Source organism: Exophiala dermatitidis (assembly GCF_000230625.1).
Source record: "Exophiala dermatitidis NIH/UT8656 unplaced genomic scaffold supercont1.7, whole genome shotgun sequence".
NCBI lineage: Eukaryota > Fungi > Ascomycota > Eurotiomycetes > Chaetothyriales > Herpotrichiellaceae > Exophiala > Exophiala dermatitidis.
The window spans coordinates 1,482,941-1,503,054 of NW_008751652.1; the positions used below are offsets into that span (position 1 = coordinate 1,482,941).

General features: G+C 51.8%; 4 protein-coding genes and 1 non-coding gene across 5 annotated transcripts; 1 reads left to right on the top strand and 4 right to left on the bottom strand.

Annotated features, from left to right (window-relative positions):
- Nucleotides 1-122: 122 nt before the first annotated feature.
- On the bottom strand, nucleotides 123-3,957 carry HMPREF1120_08363 (anaphase-promoting complex component APC4). Its single transcript, XM_009162612.1, has 2 exons — nucleotides 3,029-3,957; nucleotides 123-2,817 (listed from the first exon to the last, which is right to left on the bottom strand). Exons 1-2 carry the CDS (start codon nucleotides 3,339-3,341, stop codon nucleotides 533-535), a joined length of 2,598 nt encoding a protein of 865 aa, XP_009160860.1. The 5' UTR covers nucleotides 3,342-3,957; the 3' UTR covers nucleotides 123-532.
- A 220-nt stretch (nucleotides 3,958-4,177) lies between these two features.
- HMPREF1120_09314 lies at nucleotides 4,178-4,302 on the top strand. Its single transcript has one exon. It is a non-coding gene; the product is annotated as a tRNA-Asn (tRNA).
- Nucleotides 4,303-5,411: 1,109 nt separating this feature from the next.
- Nucleotides 5,412-9,297, bottom strand: HMPREF1120_08364 (uncharacterized protein). Its single transcript, XM_009162613.1, has 3 exons — nucleotides 8,010-9,297; nucleotides 7,740-7,950; nucleotides 5,412-7,673 (listed from the first exon to the last, which is right to left on the bottom strand). Exons 1-3 carry the CDS (start codon nucleotides 8,039-8,041, stop codon nucleotides 5,946-5,948), a joined length of 1,971 nt encoding a protein of 656 aa, XP_009160861.1. The 5' UTR covers nucleotides 8,042-9,297; the 3' UTR covers nucleotides 5,412-5,945.
- A 1,168-nt stretch (nucleotides 9,298-10,465) lies between these two features.
- Nucleotides 10,466-12,617, bottom strand: HMPREF1120_08365 (uncharacterized protein). The gene is made up of 2 exons (XM_009162614.1): nucleotides 12,114-12,617; nucleotides 10,466-12,036 (listed from the first exon to the last, which is right to left on the bottom strand). Exon 2 carries the CDS (start codon nucleotides 11,796-11,798, stop codon nucleotides 10,746-10,748), a length of 1,053 nt encoding a protein of 350 aa, XP_009160862.1. The 5' UTR covers nucleotides 11,799-12,036; nucleotides 12,114-12,617; the 3' UTR covers nucleotides 10,466-10,745.
- Nucleotides 12,618-12,634: 17 nt separating this feature from the next.
- Nucleotides 12,635-19,976, bottom strand: HMPREF1120_08366 (uncharacterized protein). The gene is made up of 2 exons (XM_009162615.1): nucleotides 13,706-19,976; nucleotides 12,635-13,628 (listed from the first exon to the last, which is right to left on the bottom strand). Exons 1-2 carry the CDS (start codon nucleotides 19,613-19,615, stop codon nucleotides 13,611-13,613), a joined length of 5,928 nt encoding a protein of 1,975 aa, XP_009160863.1. The 5' UTR covers nucleotides 19,616-19,976; the 3' UTR covers nucleotides 12,635-13,610.
- Between the last annotated feature and the right edge of the window lie 138 nt (nucleotides 19,977-20,114).

Below are 20,114 nucleotides of genomic sequence, written 5' to 3' on the forward strand. Positions count from 1 at the left end.
ATAAAGCGGCTGAGGGATCTCTAATTCCTGGGCTAATCATCCACTACGTAACTGCGTTTACTGTTTCGGCTTCTACTATTGTACCCTGGTACTGCGCCTATCTCGCGCCTAGGCGTCTAGTAGTACTAGTATGTGTGTAGTAGGAGTAATTCGTAGAACATTCTGACCTCACCGAAATCAAGGTATTACCGCTTCGCGCTCATGCGCACACGCCCAACTGCACAGGGCGCAGGCACAGCGCATGACTCGTTAGACGCTGCCAGTGCAGGACAACTGGAACGCTTCTGCCTCACCCCTCAGCCTCATTCTGCGTGTTTTGTGTAATTATGCTACAATTAACTCTGGAACCAAGGTCAAGGGATTTTCGACCTCATCAAGGGTCGAACTCGTCTGCTCTGACTGTAACATCTGCCGCTCTTTGGCTAAGCATAACCTGCACATGAGCTTTCCTCGAGCTTCCACATCATCCTAGCCTGAGGCTCTTCGACGGGACATCCGCTGGTGCCCCTTTCGGCACCACAGATCCACGCCCCTAGGTAGTCATAACATCATCGCCGTCGTTTCCTTCGGAATTCTCATCTTCTGAATCGCTGTCGATGTCGAGGACCAGATAACCCCTCGCGGCCTCGTCAATCACCGTGACCGCTCGTCTTCCTTCCCTGCCGTTGACTTCAAGGCGTGCCGCCCTCATTCCAGCGTGCATTCTGCCTCCTGGAAAATAATGTCGAAGTTTCATATCATCCATTACCCTGCCATCGTCATCAAACTCACAATGGTAGATGCCAACTCGGGTGTCGTTCGGGAATGAGAGCAGAAGCAAGAAACTTCTGTCATCCACAAACTTGGCGTCAAGAACCTCATCACAATCTTCTACATTCGTCAAGATCCTCTGGGCATTGTCCGACTGTTCCATCACCGGCTTTTTGCCATCCTCGAGGCGCAGGGGCACCCGGACAACCCGAAATCTGTCCTTGGCCAGACAATCCTTGGACAAAGCAACAAGATGATAGAGCGAGCCGGGCACGGCACCACCTTCTCGTTCTTCAGCTGGGATAATCCTGATATCCATTCTTTGCCCGTCACATCCGTCAGGAAACACAAGCAGATGACTGGTAAGAATGCTCTTTCGGAAGTTGTCAGCAATCTGGCGAAACAGTACATGGCATTGCTCATCCAAACGTGCGACCAAGTCTCCGAGACTCGGCATTGGCTTCTTGCCACTGTTTCTACGTTCAATGTAGTCGGCGTAGAATCCCGTAGTTGTGTCCTCATTGAACATCGCTTCGGTGCGACCGTTACCGATGTCATCGGTGCTGCTGGCAATGTACTTGTTCAGCCGGCTGTCATTGATAACGCCGTTGACGTAGTCCAATACCAAGGGGAGCTCGTTTTCGCCGGTGTAGGACTCTCGTAATTCTTCTGCGCGCTCGCTGGTTGCCTCCAACGCTTCGACCTCGCACTCGAACTTCATCCATTTCATGAACGCTGTGAATTCCTTCGTCTCGATGCCAACGTCGTTGAGCAGATCTTCAGCGAAAAGAGTCAGGGCGTCGACAGTCTCTTGGATTTTGATAACGTCCTTCTGCTCCAGGCCTGTCTTTGAGCTGACGGGTCCATACCTAGCAAGGCCTTCCAATCGCGACAAGCTGACTTGGAATCTCTCCAGGGCTGGCATGAGGTTCTCGCCGACCATTCTGCAGACAAGATCCAAACAGTCACCCACGGCTTTCTCCCATCTCTTGAGACCGCGTTCGCCGACTTCGTCGACCAGCCACTCTCGGAGCCGCGGACGACAATCGCCTGTGGCGAGAAGGTGGGTTGCTGCCGTCAAAAAATTGGCGTCCTGGTCTTCTTCGGCCAGGGATTCGTTGATATTCCGCAGGAAACGGGAGGGTAGGTCGAACGCCGCTTTCACCTCCGAGGCCAACTGCATGTGGATTTGTGTGATGTATCGAAGCAGGTTTCCAAGCATCGTTGCCTTCCTCGCAACGAGCACCAGGTAGCGGCCTGTCTGGGGGATGAAGTTGAGATCAAGGCTGACAAGGTGGTATGTAGGGTAAGGGCGGTCCTGATCAGTTGGGAATTCAGCAACGACCAAAAATACTGTCGAGAGGAAAGGGTGGCTGTCCATTCTGACAAGTTGATGTTGGCCCTCCATCTGCAAAGGTCCCTCGAGATTGATGGAGCCAATCTCAAAGGAGTTCAAAATCTTCACATCGACTCCACATCCACCCTCTTCCGTTGTAATCCCAGACAGCAGCACATCGACAGCGCCATCACCCTGCCCAGCGGACCCATCTTGGTGGAAGATGGCATCGACACTGGCACGAGAGCTGAAGACATCGTCGTCGACAGCTGCACCTAGGGGAGGAAGGGTTGCGAGTTTCGGCAAGGAGTCTTCGACATCGACGTCGGTGAGTCCCTGGGGCAGGTTGACTGTGAATTTGAGCATGTTCTCCATGTCGGCCTTGAGGCCCAGGATTTGGTCGAGTGAGACTCCTGTATCGGGCTGACGGAGGCGCGAGCGGATCGTTGAAGCGTTAGGAAAGATAAAGTGCTTGGTCCAAGAGAGGCAGGAGATACTCGCCGCTCGTGTTTGGGCAACCGGCTTTGATTGAGTGGTTGTGGACTTGGGACCAGAGGTACCTGGATTTGCCGTTTGTGTATGTGAGGATTGTGATGAGCCAAGACTTGTTGCTGCGGTTGACAAGCCTGGTAGAGCTGGACAGCGGGCGCTGAGCCTATGTGCAATCTTGCCCGTGAAAGCATTGATCAAGGAGAGGGTACCATCAGCGCAGCCTACCGCTAGCAGCTGACCTGAGTTGGTGATTGTTAGCCGTGGAACCTTCCATGATATTATAAACACACGATGGCCAAGTTTAGACTGTAGATGTAGCCTCTAGACCCGCGACAGAACGGAACATCAAGAGGCTGGAAGCTGTTCAAGGGCAGATCTAAACAATGCAGGAATCTTGTTTGAGGAAACACCCGTAGATATGGGAGAGGAAGAAACAGGTGAAAGCCTTACCGTCTCTCCTCCAGCTAAGAGCTCTGACAAATCCTCTCTCCTTTTCTTTGTCCTTGTCATTGGTCTGTGAGCCTCTTCCTCCCTCATGTCGGCGAGCGGCAGCAGGTGTTCCATCATGGTCGTCAGCACTCTCGAAAGTGGCTCCGAAGACTCTCTGGCCATTCAAGCGCCAAACATCAACAATGTCCTTGGCAGTCTGACCAGACCCATAACCTGCTGGCGTGACTGTCGCGATCAGATCCATAGTCGGACAATAGGACAACAGATTGACGCGACATGGCTCAGTCAGTGAGCGGGCAGCGATTTGGTGCATTGTCCTGTATTAAACCATAGAGAAGTGATAGACAGCAATCTTCAAGGGTGAACCTCAACAGAATGACAGATTGTCAGGAAGGCTTGAGGTCTGTTAAGCACTTCGGACATGCTAGGCATTACAGTAGAGGAGATTGTGTCGTGTCGCGGCAAAGAATAAGAGATGGTGGTGGTGGTGGTGGGAAACAGGAGGTTCCTATATATTTAATTGTTATTTGCGAAATATGCTGACGCGGGTTACCTTTAAGACTGGCAGTACCCGGGATAAATACAAAGGAAGCTGGTCTTCCTGATAATACAACATCCAGTGACAGATCCATCCAATTACTGTCACATCAACATCATTAACTGCACACCACCAGGTCAGTAAGCAGGCACTTCTCAGCAATGAAGCAACTGTGATCAGCTGGTCAGTACTTATGTACCATATATACTGGAATAGGCATGCTAAACACGAGCACACTAGACGCGCCCAATGCCTTGCGACAGAGTAAAGGAGTTCCCATGTGCAACAAGGGCGCAGCTACCACTACCACTACTACATGTAACTATAGTATCTCTTCAAGTTGTGCCATGGGTGTGAGCAGTGCACCCGGCTCTGGTAGCTGAAGTTTGGGTAGATGGTACCTGATAACCTCCTGCCCGAGACCCGGCGGAGTAGAAACCCGTCGCCGCAGGTCATTTCCAGTGCACGTGCGCTGTCACGGACTTGCACAACCATGAATGGCACGGCTGCCAAGAAAAGCGCCCCCACAATAAAGAATTTATGGCTCATAAATCTAACTTACGAAATTGCTTTCAACAACAGCAGCACATGAGAACAACATCTCAGCAGCTGTCTCCGTGGCGCAATTGGTTAGCGCGTCTGACTGTTATGCAACAACATCTGAATTGGCCTTACCAGCCAACAGGTGGCATACACATATATCAGGAGGTTGGAAGTTCGAGCCTTCCCGGGGACGACCCGATTTCATCTTTTTGTCCATATTTCGGGCTCTCATGTGCATGCAGTGCAGTTGCTGCAGCAGGTACATTTAATTTTTGGTCTAACATGTATTTCTGTTCATGCTGGACTGCGGTCACTGTGACCTGGCTTTTCTTGGCCCGGTACTTCGTATGCAAACTACAGCGTTGCAGTGCAGATTACTAGTATCATACATACCTTTAGGTACTACTAGTACTATGTACCTACTAGTAGTAAGCACTCCTTTTCTTTCTGAAAAGAGCAGCCTTCGTCTCCCAGCTTGCATCCTTGAACCCGCTGCATTGCATCCAAGCTCCCGCGGGGGTGCACCAACCCTTTCTTTGCCAAACTTCAAGTCTCTTCTTTCAACTTCAAGGGCTTTCAATTTGCCCATAGTGGTCAACCCTAAAAAAAGATCAAGGTTTTATCAATACTACTAGTAAGCATACATACCAGATACCTAGTATCTCGTGTGAATCATGTACAACGGAATTAGAAGTAGGTAGGCAGGTAAATATCTAGCTTGATACTAGTAGTGAATCGATTCTACTACCTATATCGGTCCCAAACCGATACAGTCCCTACTTACCCAATAGAGCCGTAACTTACATAATCTATATCCCTACACCAAAGACTAGTATTAATAGACATTCAGGAACCTACAACTTCAATGTTCATCTCCATATAGGCACCTAAGTACCAGTACTGCTAGTACTGTAGATATATAAGGACGTACTAGGCACCAAGTACAAACAGCAGGAGCAGGTACACACGGAAGGAGCAGTGTATACAGAAGGAGCATGTGCACATAGAAGGAGCAGGCACAGACAGAAGAAGTAATATTTATAAATCCTATAGTAAACTACTAGTTTCGAAGTGGTTTCGAAGTCGTTCCGAATCGATTTCGAATCGATCTTAAACCGATATCTGCTCGATTTCGATGTGATTTCGATTCACTAGTATTCAAGACCCTAAATTCCTACCAGCACTATATTACTAGTAGGCTGATCCTATGTCGACACCACTAGTACCTATATACCTAGGTACTAGTACTATGTATTTAACTGTTTCTACTTTCTACATTGATGTACAAAACAAATACTGGGGTGATCACTTCAGTAGGCCTTGCGTTCTAGTTGTTATCGTTGGCCACAAGGCGAACGTCGTTTGGAATGCACCTTGTGACGTTGTCTCACCGTTACCAACTCGTGGCCCGCGTTCAAACACTGAATGTACTACTAGGTACATAGTAAGTAGGTATGGTAATCTCTTAATTATTTTGTCCCCTATAAAACCAAGATTCGTATCACCTAAAACTTTCAAGTCCTGGGCTCTCATTTCATTACTCCGAAAGGGCTATCATCCCAAAGTCCCAAAATCTCAAAATCGCCTCCTGTCTGATACAGTGTACGGTGCTGAAGGTAGGATATGATATAATTCAAGGTGTTCAGTTGATCCACGACGGGCGCCAGGCCCGAACCAGGTGTGAACGGCCATTGCCGTCCTGTAATGGAAGTAATGAGAACCAAAAAACAGCATCAAGCTGGCTTCGTAATTTTGTGATTCATCAAGAATATGGAGAGCGTGGCGACCAGATCGTGTGCTCGCAAAAAACAGTACACTCGCTTCCCTTTGAAACGCTCAGGTCTGCTGGATCATGCCGCTAAGATAACTCAACTCGTCAAGGAGCTGTTGCATACAGGTGGAATGAGGTAAAGCGGCACCATCGAGGTCCGTTCGGATATTGGGTTGAGGGTGAGGGTGAGGGTGAGGCTGGAACACTCCCTTGACGCGATCATGGTGATCATCCACCACCAGAGGCGCTACATAATGGCTGTCTGAAGTGAGCTTGGTCGCAACTCCAGGTTCGACACCCATCTCATTCGGAAGACTGTAATGCTGAAAGTCGGCCCATGACAATTCGGCATCCGTATCACCATCAAAATCCATGTTGCCAGACGTTGGTGTGTTGGAGGAAGCCATGGAGCTGACGGTCGAAAAGCTGAGGGCTGACGGTAGACCCTCATCGGCCATGTGTGCCGATCCACTGCTATGTCGCCTTTCGCGGCCTTGCTGATGCGTAGCCTCTCGTATCACATTGATGGCGCTCATCCTTGCAGAGTCCATATCTATTTCAGCCAGAGGACTTGCCATGTCAAAGTCGGTGCAAATGCTGGGAGCATACGCTGACCGCGGCGACCGCTTTGTAGTACTGCATGTCCAGTCAGAGAAACGACTTTGTTCATTGTGGATATAGCTGTCCGTGCAGGATTCAGTGTCAATCGTGGTGCTGGAGAAACGGCTCCCGAGGGCCTCGATATCGGCCCCAAGACGCAATGGTGGCGAATCGTCCGCTGCACTGGGTGGATACGCCGAGGAAGGCGTGTTGGGTAGCGTCGGCAGGCGTTTTCCCAAGTCTGGGGGCGCCAGCTTCTCGAGAGATAACTTGACACTTTCAATCCTCAGGGCGGTCACTGGCCACACAGGTGTAGCGTTGTTCGAGGCGACTTCTTTGAGTGTTCCCAAGCGCTGTTGGGGTGTGCATATGTCGTGACGAAAATCATCCACTGGGGACTCTTCTAGGGAAAGAGAGTTGCGTAGGGATGATAGTTCCCGGGATGTCGACCGTTGCCGACGATGGTGCCCAAATGATGGCAGCGTGAAGATCACATCATCTCCTACATCATCGAATTCTCTTCGAAGAGCAAGTGTCCTGGATGGGCCGGACGGAGAAGCACCCACAACGTGCACAGTGGGTGGCGGCTGCATAATAGCAGAGTTCTTGGACGTGGCACTATCTTTCGACGAGCCGCGTGCGACATCGAGCACGAGATCGTGCGATGCGGTGGTTGTACGGCCACGGTCAGTGATGGCGTCCAGGCTCGCCGTTCGAGGAGAGGTCAGGGCTCGAAAGGCGCCAATGATCCCGATAGAGCGGTGACTCTCCCTGGACGTGGACCTGCTCGGCCTGTGGAAGGACGCTTTCTTGGTCACCCGCATAACCCTTAACGTCTTGGAGCTGCTTGAGTTTGGCGGGCCTCTAGAGGATGCCGAACCTCCTCTGCTAGACGAAACAGTACTCATGGGTGAGCTGGAGGAAGACCAGGAGTTCTGAGGCAGTGTGGGCGATGTGTTCAGGCGCGGCAACGCGGGCTTCGCCGGCACAGGGCGTGGGTTCATGAACTTGTCGGTGGGATCCATCGTGCGAAACTCGGAGCTGGTCGAACTGACACTGTCGTTACGTGGTCGGCTGCTGGACAGGGCCAGAGGCACGTTCAGAACATTAACAAGCTGGCCGGGCAGCAATGGACAGGCGGTGGTTGACGGCTCAGCTGGATTATGGTATTCAATGTCGTCGTTCAGTTTGTACTGTAGAGAAGAGGAGAAGATAAGCAGCAGAACCAGGTGTCAAGGCCAGAACAATCCAATGCATACATAATACCAATAGGTGCCACCCATCTTGAGCCCTCCTTCCCGGGGAACGGCGGGCGATTGCAGGTCGCCGTCGCATATGATGTTGGCGAAGCTATGACAGCCTGACCAGTGCTCAGGGCCCGTGCGCGCATCCCGTTGCATGGGATACGGAGCGGAGAAGTTGTCCCAGGAACCGTAGAGGTCGACTGACCTGGTGGAGGCGGGAGTTCGACTGTGAGCATCATCAGTTAAATTGTCTTCCGAGGGCGGATAGGAGGATGGTGTACATACACTAGGAAAGTGACGAGTGTTGTTGGTGCCATTTTGGGTGTGGCAGTCACTGGATTAGGTAATCTGGCAGCAAAACACACACAACTTTTATATGCCCGTTCAGCTGGCTGTTCCTCTTCAGGGAGAATACTTTTGGTGAATAAAGAAAGAGGAAAAGCACAATGAAATGCCAATCAGAACGACGACGAAAAGCAAGAAAAACGAGCCCACGAGGACAATGACGATGACAGGCGCAAGCCCAATGACCAGGCTCCAGGCCTGTTATTGGGACAGGACAGGATGTCTGGCAGCAGGCTGCCGTTGAGGGAGGGTGTTTTCCAGGTCAATATAGTCCCGGGTCTTGTTGTCAATCAATGAATGGTGCCACGATCTGCCGACGTCAGGCAGTGGAATGCTCCGATCAGATGCTATTTCTGCTGAGCTGGTGAAACTGACGCTTGCATCACAGCGTCCATTGACGAGCATGATCAGTCAAGTTGTCATGTTTGGGCACATCTGCTGCACCCAGCATAGCAACTCGCTGTAAGGTCAAGATTTGAAACCTCAGTTGATGCGTGGTGTCGGCTCCGAGAGTTGAGTTTCGGAGTGTTCCGTGTGTTTGAGAAATTGGCCGAGTATTCAGGAACAGTGTTGAACATGGAAAGAGACCCAATGGGAGGAAAAGGCGTGACCAGGCGCTTGATGATGGTGATTGCAGGGCCGACGGGGGAGAGAGCCAGGCTGTCGGGGGCCGGGCGCTTACTGAGATGTAGGCGAGCAATGGGTGGTGAAGGAAGCCTCGACTGGACGATCAACGAGTGGACAGGAGTGGCCGACAATATGTAACAGAACACGTCGACAACGAACAGCGCAACACTGTTGAACAAGACAGGGAGATTGCAGTCAGAGGAAACAGGAACAATGGGTGGCTGATGATGGCATCGCTGGACATATACTAGTATCGGGAGCCATAGTAGGAGGCAAGTTGTGCAACTACTTCACCAACTGGCTATGGCACGACGGCAGCTCGGGAAGCACAGAGTCTGGGAAAGCCGCCAAGTTGAACCCAAGGAACAGGTACCGAGCAGCTCGGGGTTTAGCAAATGGGAGGACGAGACGGTTGAACAGGGCGACACAGTTCGAGCTGTGCTTCGGTGGTGGTTGTCAAGCTGTGTCAAGCATCGCATCTCACTGGCACCGGGCAGCCCATCTCAAGCGAACGGAGTGGACCTTGAATTTGAGTGGCTCCGCGATCCGTGGTTGTCTGCGATCGATGCCGGAGACTAGCACGATGCATCATCAACTGGAAAACATCAAGTGAGGGTTCACGTTCAGCTGAACTCGCGCGAGTGTCGGGCCCGAAGCGGAAAAGAGGCGCCACGCGGTTCGTCAAACAAGGCACAAGGCGGCTGCAAACCTGCAAACCTGCATTTCGCGAATCTCAATGCAGGGACTCGAGCATCCACTGCAATAATGTTCTCCATCACGTAAATCAGACTCTACTAGTACTAGTACTAGCAGAATTTTAAACAAGTGTTCATCCAGAGCTTGAAGCCGAACCACTTTCTCGTGGGATACAGATCAGACTCAAAGCTGGTGCAATCATCCAATTTGAACTCCGCCCCATGATTCGCTCAGCAACGTCGTGGCGCTTCCTCGCCGGATTTCCCGTCGCTGCATCCTTCTCCGAGTCTGCGTCGGACTCTGATCACAAGTATTAACGACCTGCTAACAGCACTAGTTACTCTAGAGTCCACTAATCACCAATCATGTACTCGTGAACAGGACATTATTACCTAGGTGGTATCTACGATTAGCTACTAGCAGCACAAGTGCTGCTAAAGTACAATCTGATCAGATCCATCCTCTCCACTGCCACTATAGCCGCCAATTTAACCTCGATCCCCATCTGATTACAGACTGATCTCCATATCAAGGTGTTCAAGCCGTCCGCAACACTTGTATTCCCCCGGCTTCGTCAGGGAGGAAATTTGGTGTGCCACCCAGCCCTGCTGAGTCAGTCCCCCTTGAGAAAAAGGTCATGTTAGGGGGCCATCGAGCATGAACGCGGCCCCCAGAGAAGGATGTGTCGGAGTAATGCATGTACTCCTGTCCTCCTGTGCATACAGCAAGGGGGAGAGGAAAAGAAAAAAAGAAACAGAAAGGAATATGTGACACTTCCTCCTTCACATCTGAAACACAACCGCGACCAACCAGTATTAGTTACCTATCTCGCGCACCGACAATTCGCTTTTCTAACATTGACAGTAGTTGACAGCCAACCTCGCTTGTCATGGCTACTACAGATCTCCGAACTGCCCGTGCAGGTGTCTCATAGATTATTCTACAGTAGTAGTACATACCACTCGGATGCCATGCCGCACGTTGACAGTGTCAGATTATCATATATCGTGACATCTGGCAGTGCGCCATGCCATGCCATGCCCAGCTGTCGCGCGACGCACTTGGGAAGGGGGCCGACACTGCAGTTACTGCAGGGGTGCAGTACTTCGGGTACTACTAGTAGTACGACGTGTAAGAGCGCGAGGGTCTGGACTCCTTCTGCCAACGCCATACCCGAATAAAAGACCAGGTACATCATTATTGAACATGGGTAAGCGACAACCGTTTGAGAAGTTGCTTTCATGAATGTTCATCAGTCATTACTCCATTTCAATTCAGACTCGATATCATGGATGGAATAGTTCCCTTCCCCGAAACATGGAAAGCCCAGGGCATCAACCAGACACAAATAACCTATGCTGCCCGTCTATCATGTCTCCTAACAACCGAGCCCAAACAGACCTTGAGCAGCCCTTGCGCCGTAAGTTGCTGGCCCTGGCCGTGCTCTCCCGTAAAAGGAACCGTATCCACCATATCACGAATATGATATTCGCCCGAAAGCGCATCGTCCAACTCCCTCAGGTTCTCCGCAGCCTCAGGCTCACTGCCGACCTGGAAAAACTGCACGCCGACCTGCCAGGGCTCGGCGCCCATGGCATCCAATTTCCTCGCTGCACTGACAATGACGGACTCGACGTCGTCGCTGGGCACGCCGTCGGTAATGACAATGATGTTGAGTGGTTTGACCGTCGTCACCTGTGCAATATTGCCACGACCACCTCTCAACGAATCCTCTAGTTGAGCCAAGTACGGCTTGAGCAAGTGATTCAGCCGTGTTCCCGTCGGCGTGCCACCTAGCGGCCTCACGGTTCGAAACAAGGCCTCCACGGCCGCCGTGGTCGTGACGTTCGTGTACCCGCCCAAAGTACTCCCTGAGACAGGATTCCGATGGTTCAAAAAGTATATGTCGATCCCATCGGCGTCGTGCGATGTGCAGATCGGCGCGATCGCGCTTAACGCCGCGGCTGTTTCGCGCCAACTTCGGCCAGCCATGCTGCCGCTGTCGTCGATGAGAAAAATGGTGTCGAATTCGCGCAGGAATGCGTACGGCGAATCGTCGGCGACTTGCATTGGCGACGCCAGGTCGGCTGGACTGTATGGAGCGGCGGAATATGGCGGTGGCGGCGCTTGTGTTGGATCATTAGATGGCGGTGGTCGTCGGGTAGGAGTGGTAGATGTTGCGGGCATGAAGGGGCCCGGTGACCGAGCCGTTGATGATGTGGACTTTGAGGTTGAATTACTGGCAGACGAAGTCGACGTTGCTGCTGACCCAGCTTTTGATCGCTTCGTGCCGAACCGACGCAACATGTCCATGGTGGACTGGCGAGCTCGAAATGAGGATGAGGTGCTGGTCGATGAAGAGTGAGAGTGGAAGGATGAAGATGAGATCACGACTGGATCTTCCATTTCAGAATTCCCGGTTGAAATGGGAAGCCTGATAAGTATGACTGTTCCCGGCCGTGGAAGTGACTGGTAGGTAATATCACTTCACTATAAAGGGAAGGTGGACGTAGGGGTAGCAAGTGAAGATGATTACCAGTTGACACGATTCCTCGACAAGACTGGTTTGTTGAGTTTGGTTCAGCGTTTGATTCAGTTGATCTTTGTCGGTTGACCAGTAAGATATCTGTAACTCTCTGTTTGCCTGCTTGTTGGGCAGTGGCATGAGTAAGTCAAACCGGACGAACCGACAATCACAACAACTTTATATCATTGACTCACTCTAGTCTGCACTACACTGTCGGACAAGGCATACACAATCGTGGGGCGTGGTAAGAGTGGCAACAACACCCACAGCCTCCAGAAAGACATGAAGCCATATTCGCACCATCCGTGTGATACTGTATAGATGTCTGTGATGTGTCCTGCCATCTTCCGATCCGCCGCAAGTCTGCCTGGGGATATAGTTTACTGTGGGCTACTGATCTCTTGCAAATCCGAAACTCAAACCCAACCACATAGTAGCAATCCTGGTACTAGTGACGGGTAGTGTAGTGGCAACGGAAACCAAATTGCCAACCAAGCGCAGATTGACCGCTTTCATCAATCAGTGCGGTGGCTTCGAACCCCATACGTAGATCGAAGGCCGAGACCAGACCCATTCCGAGGTCAAGGAAGCTCTGAAGCAAGGCGGAGTCAGGGAATCACTGTGGATAAGACATGTACTAGTATGTGCGTGCCGTAGGTACTGGGCAAGAGTGTCGTGAGAGTCAATACAGGCAGCAAAGCAACAGTTGAAAGGGGGCAGGTTGTACCATCGCTGAAGTACCTTAGTACCAACTAACAACCCCGTAGCACCTTACTAACGACCAGGCGCAGCGGGCAGAATCGTACGCTAGTGGCGTTATAGTACTAGTGCAAGTGGTATAGTTGCCAGTAATTGGCCCAAAGTCAGCCTTAGCATTAGGCCCAGCAAACGGCATGCGAAGCCACGGCCCTGCTCAGCCTCATTCCTCGTCCCAATCGATGAGCTTGTCTTTACACTCAGCCTCCCCCTACCATCTCCTGACCACGAGCACTGCCAACGTATTTGGATATTTGTCTGACCTCCTCCGCGGACCGAATCAGCCTCAAGCGTAGAAGTGGCAATCTCGTCAGCCCAGAAACTCAAAATGAACGACGTCTACTAGTAGGAGTCATTCATTACATGGAGGGCAAAACAAAAGACCACCACGAGGATCCAAGGCACGAGGCCTAGCATCCTTCCCAGACCCCTGAACGTTGTCACGAGAAATTGTCAGCACCATCCTCGAAGGCAAAGTGTTCCTCATCAAAAGAACCATCACTTGAAGTACGTCTCCTGATCTCCACCAGTAGCGACCGCTAGGACCCGAGTGTGTCCATGCCCGAACATGACTGTGCCACCTCTGCTTGTCGTACCCAACGCCATGCGATGCATACGCCTGTACAAACCCTATCTTCCAACCAATTCCCCCTTTCCAAAACTTAAGCAAACCTCATCGCGTGTCATTCCATCGTTCGTGTCAATAATTCATTTCGTGACCATTGGTGTCAAAAAGGCGCGCGCCTCCACCGGATGCCATGATTACCAAAGAAATTCAACAGTCTGCTCCCCCGCGCTATGCATCTTATAAGTAACAATCCTTGCACTGTGCTTTATGCGAACGCCCTCTTCACCTCAGTCCAGAACTCAATGCCGTTCAGTGTAAATAGGTATGGCTGCCTAGAAGCCACGCGACGCTGGGCCGCCACTCCCAATCAGTGTCGTTTGTATTTCTGCCCAATATGTCAGTACGCACGAGGAAAAGTGCAATGCTGTAAGAAAGCGTTGCGAAAGAGAACCCGACACTCACCTCATCCATTCTGCGGAGGTTTTGCTTGTCCAGCGTATTCCCGGCACCCATGAGTGTCTGCCCAACCGCCTTCGTGGCTCCAATGGCTGGGCGAAGGATGATGGTTGGGCTTTGTTTCAGTATGGCCTTTGCTGCCCCTTTGGCGCTGCCGCTCGCCATCACTTCCCCGGGAATTGCTACAATCGCATCTTTGGCTATGAGCAAATCCCTTTCCAGAGCTCCGTACGCTATCCGCAACCCCTGAGTGATGCCGACAGGCTGGTCGGCATATAAAGAAATCTGTTTGGTCGCCTCATCGTCGGGATCCCCCTCATCTCGTTGCTCCTGAGCACCCAACAAATCCTCTGTGTTTTGAAGCACTTGCTGGGTACCGATCGCCAATTTGGCTCCGAAGTTGACCAACTCCGTGGCTGTCGTTTTGGCAAAGGCCACAGCGCCTTTCTGTATACTCCGCACAAGCCGGCCATCTTTGCGGTACTCGCGGATCGGCACCGTAATAAGATCTCGCACTCCGCTGCTCACATCGACCAGAGGTCGAATCGGAGCCAATCCGGCTAGGACTCCTGGCAGCTGGTTGCGCTTCACATCCGGTGTCCAAATATTGTTCAGCATGATCCCAAGCCTTTCAAAGCCAGACACACCATAGAGAATGACTCGGCGCAGAACCATATCCGCCCGATCAAGTACAAAGAAGTTCATGAACTCGGTGGTGCGCCCGGATCGCAGCCCGCCGTAATCCACTCGCTTGGGTTTGAAGTCGAGCTTGACGGGAATGGCGTTTACTTCCACCCGCTGTAAGAAGGGCGGGTTTGATGGGCTTCCCGAAGCAGGTATGCGATCGTCTTTGAACTCAAAAAACCGGCTCATAAAGTCCAGCGCGTCTTGGTCGACATGGAGCCGTAAGGGCAAGACACTCAATTTGAGGACCATCTCCGAGGCAGCTAGATCCGCAACCGGCCTTACGTTGAGGAGCTCAACGTGTACCATGCTAGTTCCGACCTCTCTTTCACCAGCATCTTGCATGTAGGTCGCAAATTTCTTCCAAGTTGACGTCGGGATGTGGTCAAACACTTCCAGCTTTTTCACCCGAATGTCAACTGAGCTCTCAACCTCGCCGCTGCCAGGGGGAAACGCGACAAAGTCTGCAGAAATCCCTTCAAGCTCAAAAGCCATCTTATGGTGCTTGCTGCGGTTCAACTTCAGTCTTTTTGGGCGTGGCGCTGGTCCCGAATGCCGACGAGCTGTGGCCGCTGTAACCGTAGTCCCCGTAGCGTAGCTGCCGGTCTCGCTGACCATGTCATCAATGTCGTGGTTGATAGCGTTGGTCAACTCTCGAGGATCTTTGTTTGCCGGAATCCCAATGTAGATCGAGTTGAACAAAAAATCTCCGATCACAGCCTCTTCCTCTGATTCGCCCCCAGCATTTCGACTACTGCTTCGTGGTCGCCTTGCCATGGCCTTGGCCTCAATGTCTTTCACAGCTTGAGATATCGTATCTCTTGTCGCCTGCCAATCATACCCGTCAAAGAGATTCCAGATCACATGGACATCTCTGACCCGGACTTTTAACAGTGAAAGTTTGAGAACTGAATCACTAGCGAGTCCATAGGTATTTTGGGTCGAATTCCAGCGGTGCGCGGTTCCGCCAACATCTGTTTTCGGGGCAAAATGATCGGTCCTGAAATCCAGCATGCTGTGAACCATAATACTCCCGTTTAGTTCGTCGGCGACTGCTCCTGTGGCATCAACCGGTGCCACATGGACCGACTCTGCCATCGTCGAGCGACCTAAATCGGACTCGACGTGGCTTGCAGTCATTTCATCGTCGGCGTCTTCGGCTGCCGCATATATGTCTGCCATATAGTTCTCCTCTTCTTCCTCTTCATCATACTTGACTCCATAACCGGACGAGTCACCTTTCGAAGCTGTAAGCCCAAGTTCCGGCCCTGGTTCAGACACGAAAGCATTGCCTGTGAACGAGGCAAGCATGTCCTCGATAGGAACTATTTCCGTGCGGAATTTGTCGACCTTCGACGGTGAGGTAGGGGGTGCTAGCCCACCCAGGATCTGAATGAGCGTCTGAGTAGAATCGGCGCAAGTCTCAATGAAGAGAAGGTTGTTGCGGAACTCGATATCTAAACGGGTTTCACCAGCCAGTCTGTCTTCAACAACGTCTACAATTGCAGAAGCTGCTGAGATCGTTCCAACCGGAACGAACCCGGCTCTAGTCAATTGCTGGATTTGATCGTTCTCCTCAAAATACAGCTTGTGGTCCACGTTAGCGGTGTCCTGTCCAGCAGTTCTACCATCGTCGATGATAAGCAGCGAAGCTTTCTTTATGTCTAGGTTGATCTTCGATCCCCCCTTCACATCTTCGTGGCGAATAACAGCGTCTGTAAGCACGAAAAGGCCCTTGGCAGGGCTCCCGTGCGGGTTGAGTGCAACGGCAGAGTCCCGGAACGCCAGCGAAAACTTGACCTTTCTTGCAAGATTGCTTGCATCTCCATTGCTCGAAGCCGACGGGCTTGAAGGTTGTGAGGAAGGGACCTGCTTGCCGGCGGAGTCCTCTGCTGTCTTGAGACGATCAAGCAGCGAGATCAAGGCCACCAGCGTTGGGACTTTGTATTCGAGACATGTATTGGAAATCTTCATCCGAACAGTGGGCTCCATCTCATCGGCAATGAAGCGACACATGAACATAGGGGGCCCCATGGCCATTTTGCTCTGAGAGACAACCTCACCAATCAATACATCGTTGCCACTTCGTGACATGGTCCAGCTCGTGACTTGAGCTGCGGCGAGGGACGGCAAGTTGATGTGCGCTGCTTCGATGAGGTCGGCTTTCAATTGAAGAGGCCCAAATTGCTCATCAACGTCGAAGTGTAGGTCGACCTTTTGAACTAGTGCAAAGATAAGTACGCCTGGACGATCGTCTTCAGGGAGGTATTTCGTCACCGATGAGAGCTTGGAGATCTCATCCGCAACCTTCGTAAGATGAGGAATCCATTGTAATCCCTTGGCCCCTGCCTGTATGTCGCCGATGGTAAGGCGCAACACTCCACCCTTTCGACGCTGTCTGAGCAGAGTATCGACCATGATATCGTCTTCTTGATCATATTTGTCGCCGGAAGGAGTGATCAGAGAGAGAAGTCTATCTAAGTCATCGTCATTTGGCGAGGTTGAATAATGCACTTCGATGTTGCGAATCTTGGTGTAAATGCCTCCACGTGATTTGGAATTCTCCAAAAGTGGTCCCTCAATAGCAGCACCATCGATTACCAATCTCACGTTGTTCTCGCGATAAGCTGTCTTGATGGCAGAGGTCTTGATTTGGACGGTGGACTCGGAGCCTATCAAGTCGATCAGAGACCCAGAGACCCGAACATCAACCTTCGGAAGCGGTGACACTGGGTCACTCTCTGCCCGAGGCCTTCTTTGGGAATCGGTGAAACGGACCGTCCGTGTCCTTCCCGTTGCCGGCGCGGGCTTCGTAGGAATTCCTTTCACAGTGTTGGCTGACATGATAGAGTTCCCTAAATCCAGCAGAGAACTCAAGCCCCCGCTTCGGCTGAGGACATCATCAATGACCAAGAGGTCTAGCACAATGTGGACGGGTTTGATTTGTACTTCATAGCGATTTTTGGATATTGTCGCCACAAAGTCATGTGGTCTCAACATTGAGCTTGTTGCTATCGAATCCCGCACGTTAATCGAGTCCACAAAGGATAGGACCTCCGTAGCACCGTGGGTCATGATGATCTTTGAGATTGACCAGCGCTGAGCGCCATCTTGTGCCGAGAGTGGCGTGCATGCTATCGTTGCGAATGTCAACTTGAAAAGTGAAGGATCAGTGGCCATGATCGATTCCATCGGTTTAACAGCCGCCTGGGCCGGAGATATCTTCGGCACCGTCTCAAAGAAATTCAAGTCGACTTTCTGCACGATTATTTCAGGAGGCAGACTTGCCGTGGTTGCAGATGGTGCACTGGGACCAGAGTCCGTGGCAGGAAAGACCCCAGAGATTGCTTGGGTCGCCTTGACCAAGATCTTGCAGACCACAATATCAAGATCAACCGATATCTGTCCTATACGGGCACTGAAGGTATCCTTAAGATCCCTGAAAGATTGAGTCTGTCGAGGAGGTTGCGGATCTCGAACACGTGGATCACCGAGATATGTGCTCCTGACACCTCTTTCGATGCTTGGACGACTGTGATGTAAGGCTTGGGTACGAGACGGACGTTGTGATGAGTCCGGCCTTTGGATCTCGCTGGAGTTGGCATGGCTGTGGGGTTCAGGGATCTTAAAGCACGCTGAGTTGACGCCTAAAATACGCGACCTGAAATAAGAGGCGAGATGGGTTTTAAGCAGACTCTCACCCGTAGACACCTCCGGCTCGATACTCGGCAAGGGCGTTTCAGGAGGCGGAGTTTTGATGTTGATATTGTCGACAGAAGCTCCGTTGGAGGTGTGCTCAACACCGTGCGATGAACTTTGCAAGGCGAACCCATCTTCTGCTCCTTCTTCTGCCTCCGCGGCAATGTTGGATGATGCCCAACCGCCAGGCATAGCCACTTCGCCACTCACCGCGCTCATGTACATGCTCTCAGCTTCATCGTGAGTATATAGCCTCGATTCCATCAGGTCTTCCGATCTTGCTTCTTCCAGAATAGTTCCTTGTTCGCTATAGTGAGAGGGGGAGCCGATGGACCCTTCCGCATGTTCGCTGTGAGCGATTAATTGCATATCATCGGACGACTGACGCAAGACTGGAACTTTCCGTCCATGATTCGACGGTCCTTGGTCGGAAAGTGAAAGATGATCGAGCCCTAGGCCGAAGGCAGGACTATTTAGAGAGGATGACGGTTTGCCGCGGTCTGATTGCTGGCTTAGGCTGGCACTGCTTGAGCGAACCTGATCACTGCTATCGCTAGGCGCATTCGGGCGGGAGAGTTTCGGCCGTGACTTGGAGATTCTCGGGGAGCTTAGTCCAGATATCTCCGACAATGTCTCGGATTCAGATAGCACAAACATATTGATATCGTCGACGGCTACCGAGCACCGCATATCAGCAAGGACACCGGCCTCCCCAGACTGCGGTAGCGGTTCCACCACGATTGTGGCAATCGAGACCAGGAACTTGGTGTGATCCGCCTGGGAACCTTCTCCCACAGAGAGATCCAGGTCAAGAAGGACACTGACATTGGTCACCTTTACAGAAAGACGACCTGCGACGCCTTTCAGAAAGTTGGCGACGAATGTCGGAAGTGACAACCCTCCAGGCATGCCCAGGCCGACATCTTCCCCGGGCGCCGACGACACCGACTCTTGCATATACAGAGACTGAGACTCCAAAGCCGCCTGCAGCTCCTCACGTTCGTCGGGAGATTCATCCTTTAGGAATGACGTTGCGAGGTCTTCCGAGGTTGGGATAACTTGAGAGAGTTCTAAATGTCGTCCAGGGCTCTGTGATGACGGCCTGCCGCCTGGATCATGGACTGCAGGAGAGGATGACCGGGGAAGGTTCGCTCTGTCTGTCTTACTGGGCGCAGAACCTCCTTTCGTTGAAGATATGTCTGGCTTCCCAGAAAGGTTGTCTGCCCGAATTCCAACCAGTATCTCTACTCCATCAACTTCGACCTCGATACCAGAAATGTGTAGATCGGCGGGCAAGGTAAGGCGTAGCAACCTGATCGAGGCATGGGTGAGGATAACGGAAGGCGGGATCTGTAGGATATCTCGCAGCCGCTTAACTTTGATGCCGACATTTTTCAGTTCGATAACGGTCCTCTGACCCCAGGTTAGCCCAAGGTTGTCCAGGTCGAGTTCGTCGGAATCGATGAAATCGAGGCGAGTGAGGGCATATCGAAGCAGCCGCTTCTGGAAGTAGGACGGGAGAAAGTACGACATGGCGACGAAAGGCGTATCGCTTGTGCCTTAACTGTAACTGCGAGGGTTACGACAATCTCGGGAGCATGTCGAGGATATCAGTTGTGGTGATGGACAAACGGATAGGTGGTATGTGGTCATCAGACAATATGTTGATGGAGGGGCGACGACGCCGTCATCCCTTCCGGACGTTGCGGACGGTGTTTTCTACCGGGCTTTCTCTTTGTGATCAGTGACAGATGGGACACATCAGTCGAAGTCCGATATGGCCAAGCAGAGGATGTTTGGCATGGCGAGGAAATGAAGTCTGCTTCATATGGTAGAGGGTCAAACGCAGGCGCGGTTTACGGTTGACGGGTCACGGTCACGGCGTCCGAGCCGGGGGAAACAGGCAGATGGGGAACGGAGTGGATAAGGACTAGTAACCGTGCCAAGGACCTCGTCAGGGGGACCCACCCCTCCTTCCGAGTTTGGCGGCCGCGTTTACGCGGCGCCACACTTGCTCTACGAGCAAGTGCCT

Coding starts and splice junctions, on each gene's coding strand:
- HMPREF1120_08363 (XM_009162612.1), bottom strand. CDS start 3,341: ATGCACCAAATCGCTGCCCGCTCACTGACTGAGCCATGTCGCGTCAAT. Junction 2,818..3,028: donor TCTTAGCTGGAGGAGAGACG/GTAAGGCTTTCA, acceptor TCACCAACTCAG/GTCAGCTGCTAGCGGTAGGC.
- HMPREF1120_08364 (XM_009162613.1), bottom strand. CDS start 8,041: ATGGCACCAACAACACTCGTCACTTTCCTAGT. Junction 7,951..8,009: donor ACACTCGTCACTTTCCTAGT/GTATGTACACCA, acceptor TGATGCTCACAG/TCGAACTCCCGCCTCCACCA. Junction 7,674..7,739: donor GTGGCACCTATTGGTATTAT/GTATGCATTGGA, acceptor TCTTCTCTACAG/TACAAACTGAACGACGACAT.
- HMPREF1120_08365 (XM_009162614.1), bottom strand. CDS start 11,798: ATGGAAGATCCAGTCGTGATCTCATCTTCATCCTTCCACTCTCACTCT.
- HMPREF1120_08366 (XM_009162615.1), bottom strand. CDS start 19,615: ATGTCGTACTTTCTCCCGTCCTACTTCCAGAAGCGGCTGCTTCGATAT.